This window comes from Suncus etruscus, chromosome 15 (assembly GCF_024139225.1).
Source record: "Suncus etruscus isolate mSunEtr1 chromosome 15, mSunEtr1.pri.cur, whole genome shotgun sequence".
Classification (NCBI taxonomy): domain Eukaryota; kingdom Metazoa; phylum Chordata; class Mammalia; order Eulipotyphla; family Soricidae; genus Suncus; species Suncus etruscus.
The window spans coordinates 82,461,101-82,471,245 of NC_064862.1; the positions used below are offsets into that span (position 1 = coordinate 82,461,101).

General features: G+C 58.0%; 1 protein-coding gene across 1 annotated transcript; it reads left to right on the forward strand.

Annotated features, from left to right (window-relative positions):
- Nucleotides 1-1,996: 1,996 nt before the first annotated feature.
- On the forward strand, nt 1,997-5,831 carry CDC34 (cell division cycle 34, ubiqiutin conjugating enzyme). Its single transcript, XM_049788747.1, has 5 exons — nt 1,997-2,222; nt 3,883-3,969; nt 4,054-4,151; nt 4,268-4,402; nt 5,324-5,831. Exons 1-5 carry the CDS (start codon nt 2,046-2,048, stop codon nt 5,529-5,531), a joined length of 705 nt encoding a protein of 234 aa, XP_049644704.1. The 5' UTR covers nt 1,997-2,045; the 3' UTR covers nt 5,532-5,831.
- Nucleotides 5,832-10,145: the final 4,314 nt, after the last annotated feature.

A 10,145-nucleotide genomic window follows, 5' to 3' on the forward strand; every position in this document is an offset into this window, starting at 1 on the left:
TTCTTTATATGCAGAGATCACTCCTAGTAGGATTCAGGGGCCCATATAGGATCTGATAGTTACAAGGTAGGCATGACCTACCCACTCCTGCCTCCCCACGTTTGTTTTGTTTTGTTTTCTGTCATGCCCGGCAGCACTCAGAAATCGCTCCTGGCAGACACGGGGACCATCTGGGATGCTGGGCTTCGAACCACCATCCATCGTGGATGGACTGCATGCAAGGCAAACAAACGCCTTACCTCTGTGTTATCTCTCCAGCCCCCCTAGTTTTTTGTTTATTTGGGTTTTTTTTTGGTCACACCCGGTGACACTCAGGGGGTTACTCCTGGCTATGCGCTCAAAAATCGCTTCTGGCTTGGGGACCATATGAGGCACCAGCGGATCAAACTGCAGTCCGTCCTAAACTAGAGCAAGCAAGGCAGACCAGACACTTTACCGCTTGCATCTCTGCTCTCCCCTAGTTTTTTGTTTGTTTGTTTGTTTGTTTAATTTTTTCTAAATAAATAGGTATCGTTCCACCAGGGCTGTTTCTCCACCTGCTGCCTCTAGCCTTCCCCATCATTCACATCCTGTTGTCCTTTTCAGGACAGGTTTGCTGGCCTGCAGCTGGGATTAGGTCAGAGGCTTGCCCAGGGCAGTTAATATAGTTGCTTCACAGTCCCTAATCGAGGGCCCCTGGGGCATCACCATCAGCCCTTGAAATCCTAACCCTCCAGCTGTCACCCTGCAGATGTGGAGGGATGGATGAGTCACTGCCCCCCACCTCCCAGGACCCTCCTGTCCAGATGTTGTGATTGTGTGTGGATGGGCTGGAGTGACAGAACAGCGAAAAGGGCGCTTGCTTGGCATGACATTGACCCACGTTCGATCTCTGGCATCCCATAGACTGCCCTGAGCACCGCCCTGAGTGTGCAGAGCCAGGAGTCATCGCTGAGCACGACCCAATTGTGGCTCAAAAGCATAAACAACATAAGGGTGTGTGGGTTTCGGAGCTTGACTCAGCCAGGTTGAACTTCGGTGAGCAACCAGGATCAGGTCAGAGGACTCGGTCAGGGGGTGGGGGGACAAAACATGGTCCCCCAAATGGTTCGCCAGGAGCAGCGTCCAGTGTGCTGACCGGTCTCCATTCTGCTTGCATCTCCCATATGTCCAGCTAGCTCTTCACTGCGCCCCTAAGTCTGGACTGACCTCCTCTCAGTCAGTTCCTCTGGGGAAACTGAGGCACCACTCCCTCCAGGATCTTGGGGGGCGCGACCCCAAGCCCAAAGCTTGCTCCTGCCGCCCCCAACTCACTCTGGGCCGACCCGAGTTAAGGGTGAAACTGAGGCCGGCGGACTGCTGGGTTTGTGCCCCCCATGCTCCCTCTCCGCCTCTGCCCAGATGAGCCCCACCCTCCTGCCCCCAATTCCCCACCCTGTGCCCCGCCCGTGCGGCCGACGTCACAAAAAAATAAAAAGACCCTGCAGCCGGCGGGGTGGTCGAGAGAGGGCGGCGCAGCCCAGGCCGGCCAGCCTGCCGAGCACAGGCGGGCGGGGGTGCTCGTGCGAGCGAGCCGGGGGCGGCCGCGGCTCCGGAGGGGGCTCGGAAGCGCCAAACCAGGCGCCTGCGCACTCGGCCCCCTCCCTCCCACCCTGCCTGCCCGGGTCGCGCTGGGCCGGCGGGGGAGGGGAGCCGCGCTTCCCGGCGTGCCCCGCGGGCGGGCGGCGCAGGCGCAGTGCGGGCCCGGAGGCGGCGCGCAGGCGTGGTCGAGGCCCCGGAGGCGGCGCGCAGGCGCAGTGAGGGGCGAGGCGCGGGCCGGGCCGAGCCGAGTGCTGCTGCTGGGCGGGCGGGCGGCGGCGCCGGAGCGAGTGGAGCGCTCGGAGTCCCCGGACGGCGGCGGCGGCGGCATTGGAGAGGACGAAGGCGGCGGCCCAGGCCCCAGCCCCGGCCCTAGCGGCGCCCTCCCGGGCCCGGCCCCGCGGCCCGGCCCGTCCCGCGCCCCCGCGGCGCTCCCGGCCCCGGGTCCCGCCGCCGCCGCCGCTGCCGCCGCCGCCTCCGCCTCGGCCATGGCCCGGCCGCTGGTGCCCAGCTCGCAGAAGGCGCTGCTGCTGGAGCTCAAGGGTCTGCAGGAGGAGCCGGTGGAGGGCTTCCGGGTGACCCTGGTGGACGAGGGCGACCTGTACAACTGGGAGGTGGCGATCTTCGGGCCCCCCAACACCTACTACGAGGGCGGCTACTTTAAGGTGAGCGCCGGGACCCTCCGTCCAGCCCAGCACAGCCACACCAGCGGGGAACCTCCCTGGCACCCCCACAGTCGCCCGGGATCTTTTGCTTCTGGGGGGCTCCCTGGAATGTCACCCCTGGAATAGAGATCTGGACTCTTCTCGTCCTGGCTGCTTGGTTGCGGGGTTCAGTCCCCTCCGCCGTCGCGGTCTTCACCCCGCTTGCTGGGACACAAAGCCCCGCAACTCCCCACTATCGCTGGGGTGGTGACATCGGGGACCCAAAGCCCCGCAACTCCCCACTGTTGTTGGGGTGGCGACATCGGGGACCCTCGAGGGGTGGGTCTTTTTCTTTTTGACGGGTCCCCGGGCTTAGGTTCCAAGGAAGACCCACATGGGGCTTTGGCAGGCGGGTCCTGCGTAGCTAGCACCCGGCCAGGCCCCCCGTTTCGCCCTCGGCTTTATGTAACCCGCACTGCCCCCCTTCCCAGGCACCTGTGCCGAGCCACCCGGCAGCAGGACCACTGGGACTCTTGTCTCTGGCTCCATCTGTCCCCCCCACTTAACTCCAAGCGAAGTGTTAGCTGTTTGCCAAGCAAGTGGCTTTCCGAGGGGTAGCTCAGGGAATCTTCAGTGTTTAGCTAAAGCTCCTTTCCGTTGCTCCCCGCCCTACTTCTGGGCGCTACCTGGGACTCGAGAAAGAGTCCTCTTGGCTGAGAGCACGGGCACCCCTTCCAGCCGGCCAAGAGCCCAGCCAGGCTCAGATCTGACTGAGGGCACCTCAGGTACCCGTGTCCCCATTGCTTCTGTCGTGGTCCTTCCTGAATTGAGCCCCCATGTTAGCCACGGGGTATGTAGGCACCCTGAGGCCTCCTGCCCACAATCTCCAACCCCCTCAGAGGCTGGATTTGGAACCAGATTCTTAAGCCTTCTTTGCAAATACACGTACACTTATTTCCCTCCACCCCCGGCTCTCAAGATGGAGTGGGGAGCCTGGAGGGATACCCCCACCTTGTGCCCAAACCTTGGAGGAGGTATGTGGGCCGCCGAGAGTGGTGGGTGCAGCTGCCCAGCTGGTGATGGGGCCCCATCTCCAGCTTCCCTGCGGGTAGACAGAGGAGCACTGCCAAACTGCAGTCACGGCCGCCTGCCATGCCCCCCCTCAGTCCCCTCTGCCAGGAAGCCCCAGAGCCAGAGCCCCTGTCTGGCTGGGCCTTGCCTTCTCCAAGCCTCAGCTGCTCAGTGATTGGGACTGTACCCCCTCACCCCCCCAAACACCGGGGCTTGAAAGGTGGAGACTTGGGGGACCCTGCCTTCATTCTGCTGGAAAATAGCTGCTCTGACGAGGGGCCAGGCTGGAGGGTGGGTTCACTCTGGGGTGTCTGTCTCTCCTGGGCTCTTCCTCTATGTTCTCAGGGGCAGCTTGGCTGCTGGGCACTGCACCCCAGGTGCCAGCACCCCCAGCCTGATTTTTTGCTGCCTGACAGGGGCACCCCTGTCCTAGCCCAGCTGACTCATCGCCTCTCCAGGCAGCCCACAGAGTGGTGGCGGCGCTGCCTTGACCCAAGTCTATTTTCATCTTTCACTTGGGGACCTGGCAGCGGATGGAGGCTCCATGTTGGGGGTGGTGTATGTGGGGAAAGTCATGGTCAACTGAGCCCCCTGGTGTCTCCCACTCCAGGCACGCCTCAAATTCCCCATCGACTACCCTTATTCCCCTCCGGCCTTCCGCTTCCTGACCAAGATGTGGCACCCCAACATCTATGAGGTGAGCCAATTCTGGGACTATGTATGGCTGGGGTGTCACAGAGGTGGGGTCGGGGTGCTGACCCATACCTCCCATGCCCTGCAGACGGGGGACGTGTGTATCTCCATCCTTCATCCCCCAGTCGACGATCCCCAGAGCGGGGAGCTGCCGTCGGAGCGGTGGAATCCCACTCAGAACGTCAGGTACATTGGGGGCTGGGGTGCGCGGGTGCACGAGTAGTCTACTGCCGCCGTCTGGCCCGCAGGCTGGGACCCCTGAGCAGGACAAGAGGGTGTGATCGCAGCTCTGGCTCCCACAGGACCATCCTCCTGAGCGTCATCTCTCTCCTCAACGAGCCCAACACCTTCTCCCCCGCCAATGTGGATGCCTCCGTCATGTACCGGAAGTGGAAGGAGAGTAAAGGCAAGGACCGGGAGTACACTGACATCATCCGGTGAGTGCCTTTCTGCTCTCAGCCCAGTGCTCCAGGCCCTTTCACACTCTCTCTCTTCCCTTTGGGCCATGTCCTGCAATGCCCGGGGTGCATGTATGTAGGTCCCCAGGCTGTGTCCTGTGTCGAGCCAAGCCCAGCTGCCCCACTGGGGCTCTCTCTGCTCTGCTGAGTTGACTTTTTGTCATTCTGCATTGAGGAAGTGCTTCCAGGGCAGAATGCGCAGACTCTGGGTGTCAGTGTCTGACCACCCCTAGCACGTGCGCACGTTTCCCCCCTCCCCCAGCAAGAGAAGTGCTTCCTTCCTTGCCTGTCAAGCAGCTGGGGCTGATGGAGAGGTCAAGGAGTCCCTGAGTTCTCCCTGTGAGGGGGAACCTCCACTCCCACATGTGGGGAGGCTGCGTGTCTGTTCCCCCACCTGGCTGCACACAGGACTCACCGAGCCTTGTCCCTGAAGCCTTTATACACACCCCTTCTGTTCCCTGGATTCAAAGAAATGAATGGGGTGCCAGTGTGGCCAGCCCCACTCCTATGTGAACACAGCTTCAAGGTTTATACCCTGCAGATATCAGATGTGCAGGAAAGCTGTGGGGGCTGTGCCCATGATGCCCTCCCCTGGCAGGTTTCCATTAGCAGTCCTCTGTGCTTTGACGTGCCTGCTGCTGCCCTGATGCTCTCCACAGAGTCCTCAAAAGCTGCGGCGGCATGGTCTGAGGAGGACATGCTTGTACATGTACCACACTTATGGGGCTTCCAGTCTTGGTCCCCGGCCCACAGGGCTCCCTGCCCCAGTTCTGCCCGCTGCCTTCCCCAGGGCTCAGAGACCAGATGCAGCTATTTTAGTCCCCACGTTCCCCGGAGTGTCCATGAGGTGGAGACGTACCCGATCCAGCCAGCTGAGCTGCCGTTTGTTTGTGTCCCCAGGAAGCAGGTCCTGGGGACCAAGGTGGATGCAGAGAGGGATGGCGTGAAGGTACCGACCACACTGGCCGAGTACTGCGTGCAGACCAAGGCCCCGGTGCCCGACGACGCCTCTGACCTCTTCTATGATGACTACTATGAGGACGCCGAGGCTGAGGCTGACAGCTGCTTCGGGGATGATGACGACCCATCAGGGCCTGAGGAGTCCTGACGCTGCGTCCCCAATAAACTGACGAATGTGACCTGGCCGGGCCCGTGTGTGGGCTGGGGCCCTCCGCCGAGACTACCTCACGCAGGTGCGCGTGCCGACCCTGGGCTCCCTGGGGCGGGCCCCCCACCCACACCTCCCTACCTGGGGCGGGCCTCAACCTCAGTGCGGCCTTTGGGGCTGGGCTTCGGCCACCGGGGCCGGGACTATGGGGCCCAGCGCGTTCGGGGACAGACTTCTGGGCCGGCTGCCGCTGCCCCGCTTTGGTTTGTTTGGAATCTAAATAAAAGGACTTTGTGAGAAGCGAGAACCCAAACCTCTCCTTGGCCCACCCATAGGGCTTGGGTGCAGGCCTTAAACGGCCCCTCTGATGTCCCAGGCCCAGGCCTGGACACTCAGCAAGATGGAACTGGCCAAGAGGTGGTCCATGCTCAAGGCCAGGAGTACTGTGGGATGAAAGCCACAAAGCCGCATTTTCCGGGTATAGATATGCCGTTCCATGGGAAGCACGTTGGGCATCACGGTCCTGCCTCCAGTCTGTGGAGGCAAATGCTTTGACAGCAGAACCCGTTGTGGGGTTCTGGAGTTCCTCTGAGGGGGTCCCAAAGCAGAAGGGTCAGCTGACCTCCAGGCTGGAACTGTCAGAACCAGCGCACTTTGTCGGCCAGCCGGCTCTCCAGCTGGGCTCCATGGAGGCTGGATTTCCGCCCCCATGAAATACTGTTCCACAGCAGTCACAAGTTGGGACTCCCAGAGTCCACTGTGCACACAGCCCGCAGGATCCTGGCCCTGCGAGAGTAGTTCCAGGAGGTGCTGTCCAGAGAACATGAGGACCAGGGCCAACCCCATGCCCTACCGCATGCATGGGGCAACTGAAGGCAACAGGGAGGAAGAAATAAAAAGCTTGTTTTATTTGTGGGCCACACCTGACAGTGTTTGCCAGAGGATGCCTGCCTCAAACCGGGTGGGCTGTGTGCAAGTCAAAGTACCCTCCTTGCTGTCTTATCGCTCTAGTTGGTAGAAACAAATTTTACCTGAGGTTGTTAATCCCTCCTTTGATGCCAGGGCCCCTGGGGTCTTTGGGAAAGACTGATTGAGTTTCATTTTATAGTTTTCTCCCAGCGGGACCCAGGGGTCAGTCCTAGTGGGATTCAGGGGACTCTGATGCTAGGATCCTATCCTGAGTTGGCCGTTTGTCAGGGAAGTGTCTTAGTTACCACTGTCCTATCGCTCTAGCCCTGGCTGACCACTTTAGATGAAAGCCCAGGTAAGTCTCAACACCAAATCAGCGCACTTGCCTTGCACTCACCAGACCAGGGTTTGATCCCAGTGGTGCCTCTGGTTTCTTGGGCAGCCGCTGAGGACTGAACAGTGTGTCCATAGTCCCTGAGCAATGAAGCGTTTGGCAACAAATTGAAAGGTGGTTTGGGGGTCCTGAGAGATAGCATGGAGATAAAGCGTTTGCCTTGCATGCAGAAGGTCAGTGGTTCGAATCCTGGCATCCCATATGGTCCACCAAGCCTGCCAGGAGCAATTTCTGAGCGTAGAGCCAGGAGGAACCTGAGTGCTGCCAGGTGTGACCCCACCCCAAAAAAAGAAAAGTGGTTTGGTTTTTGATAACTAACAGGGCCTCCTCTGCAATGCTCAGGGGTTGAACATGCTGTTAAGTCTTTTTTTTTTTTGGTTTTTGGTTTTTGGGCCACACCCGGCGGTGCTCAGGGGTTACTCCTGGCTGTCTGCTCAGAAATAGCTCCTGGCTGGGGCCGGGCGGTGGCGCTAAAGGTAAGGTGCCTGCCTTACCTGCGCTAGCCTAGGACGGACCTCGGTTCGATCCCCCGGCGTCCCATATGGTCCCCCAAGCCAGGAGCAACTTCTGAGCGCATAGCCAGGAGTAACCCCTGAGCGTTACCGGGTGTGGCCCAAAAACCAAAAAAAAAAAAAAAAAAAAAAAAAAAGAAATAGCTCCTGGCAGGCACGGGGGACCATATGGGACACCGGGATTCGAACCAACCACCTTTGGTCCTGGATCGGCTGCTTGCAAAGCAAACGCCACTGTGCTATCTCTCCGGGCCCATGCTGTTCAGTCTTGCCCCTGGGAACTGCAGTCCAGCAGACTCCATCCAACTTCTCAGACTCCACAAATGCCCCACCAGCAACCCTCAGAACCAACAAGTGTCTCACCTTGCTGGGCTTATTTGGCACAACTCTAGATCAGGACAGTGCTGGAGCAGAGTTTGGTGGCTTGTGTTACTTGTAAGCGTGGAAAGAGTTCCAGACTGTTCCCACCAGAATGTCCTGTGTCACACCAAAGAGATCCCAATCCAACCCTCCAGAGGAGCCAGCCCTATCCACACCAGTGTTAAGTGCTACAGAACCAGACTAAACTCTTGACCTCAGAACTCGGGCACTGTGAGTGCTCACAGAAAGGGATTCACTTGGGGCTGGAGTGATAACACAGCAGTAAGGCATTTGTCTTGCAGGCAGCCGATCCGGATGGACCCAGGTTTGATCCCTGGTATCCCATATGGTCCCTTGCCAGAAGCGATTTCTGAGTGCTGAGCCAGGAGTAATCCGAGTGCCACCAGTTGTGGCCAAAATAGAATAAAAATTTTTAAAAAAGGGTTCATTTGTTGACTTGTGGCACTCAAAGCTTGGGCCTCAGCCTGACTGGGATAGTTTGGAACAGTCTCGCCCTCAACCCAAAGGTCACCATTTCCCCAAGGTACATAGTAAGGACAGGTGTCAGACCCAAACTTGGCTCAGCAGCCCACATCACTGAGCAAGGACAGGACCAGCCAGTCCAGGACCTGCTGTGGAGTGCTCTGATAGGCTCATGTGGGTCATGTGACATGTAAATGACATGTAGACTAGCCAATGAAATCTACCAAAACATACCTACACCGCCACACCCCACCCAGTCTGGCCCAAGCAGCCACAACCACACTTGAACACCCACATATACACATTCTTTTTTTTTTTTTTTTTTTTTTTGGGGGGGGGGGGTCATACCTGGCAGCACTCAGGGGTTACTCCTGGCTCTCAGAAATCGCTCCTGGCAGGTTCAGAGGACCATATGGGATGCCTTCTGCATGCAAGGCAAACACCCTACCTCCATGTTCTCTCTCTGGCTCCCCATGCACATTCTATTTTTTTGTTTTTGTTTGTTTGTTTTTTGGGTCACACCTGGCGGTGCTCAGGGGTTACTCCTGGCTGTCTGCTCAGAAATAGCTCCTGGCAGGCACGGGGGACCATATGGGACACCGGGATTCGAACCAACCACCTTTGGTCCTGGATTGGCTGCTTGCAAGGCAAACACCGCTGTGCTATCTCTCCGGGCCCCCATGCACATTCTTAATAGAGCTCAGGATTGTTATTTTTGTTTTGGGGCCACTGTTTAGAGTTGACTCCTAACTCTGCTAAGGACTGACTCCGGACTTTGTGCTCAGGAATCACTCCTGGTGTTTGGGGATCCTATGCGATACCAGAGAATGAACTAAGGTTGGCCACTCGCAAGACAATGCCCTCCCCACTGTCCTATCTGGCTCTTGCCAGGGTGGTTCTTGTTACCATAAGCATAGTAACCCTCAACTAGGAGCTGCCTAGATGTCTGGGCGGAAGGACCAGGTGATGGATACCATGTGCTCCCCACCCCCACATGCACACACTCCAGCTTTTTTAAGTTTTATTTATGGGAGGGCACACCATTGGTGCTCAGCTTACTCCTGGTGGGTTCAGGGGACCCTATGGGATGCCAAGGATCAAACTTAAATTGGCATGTAAGGTAAACACCCTCCCCACTTTGTGATCACTCCAGTCTCATACTACAGCTTTAAAGAGGAAGGATTGGGGGGGGGGGTGAGGGACAGGGGACTAAGACATGCCCAGGATCAAACCCAGAACCTGGTTTAGGTCCTAGTTGGCCCAGATCAACCTCTCCCCCACCCCCAGCGCTGAGAGTGAGCCCAAATTAAAAAGAAGGCTCAGAGTAACCCTTGAGAACTGTCGGGTGTGACCCTAAAACTAAAAAAATAGGGGCTGGAGCAATAGTACAGCAGTAGGGCGTTTGCCTTGCATGCTGCCAACCTGGGACGGCTCTGGATTCGATCCCCATCATCCCATCATCCCTCCAAGCCTGCCAGGAGCGATTTCTGAGCACAGAGCCAGGAGTAACCCCCTGAGCACTGTGTAGGAGGCTGTAGAGATGGTGACAGCATGTGCCTGGAATCCTGTAGGAAAAGTCAGAGATTAGCTCTTGTTCTGTCTCTGATGTCTGTCTAGCTCTGTCTCTCCGTTTTCTCTCTTCTATCTCTGCTGCCCCCTATCTGCTGTTTTCAACAATGAGATTTCCAGGGCAGCCAGCAAGAGGCAGCATTGACCACACCTGGGGCTGGAGAGAGCATGGAGGTAGGGAGTTTGCCTTGCATGCAGAAGGGCGGTGGTTCGAATCCCAGCATTCCATATGGTCCCCTGAGTCTGCCAGGAGCGATTTCTGAGTGTAGAGACAGGAGTAACCCCTGAGCGCTGCTGGGTGTGACCCAAAAACCAAAAAGAAAACAAAAACAAAAAATTAAAAATCACAACCTGGGGCTAGAGTGATAGACTATGGGAAGGCTTCCT

Bases quoted from the DNA above. Each gene is read 5' to 3' on its own strand.
- CDC34 (XM_049788747.1), top strand. From the start codon at position 2,046: ATGGCCCGGCCGCTGGTGCCCAGCTCGCAGAAGGCGCTGCTGCTGGAG. The intron at 2,223-3,882 runs GTGAGCGCCGGG...CTCCCACTCCAG, and splicing joins ACGAGGGCGGCTACTTTAAG to GCACGCCTCAAATTCCCCAT. The intron at 4,403-5,323 runs GTGAGTGCCTTT...TTGTGTCCCCAG, and splicing joins GAGTACACTGACATCATCCG to GAAGCAGGTCCTGGGGACCA.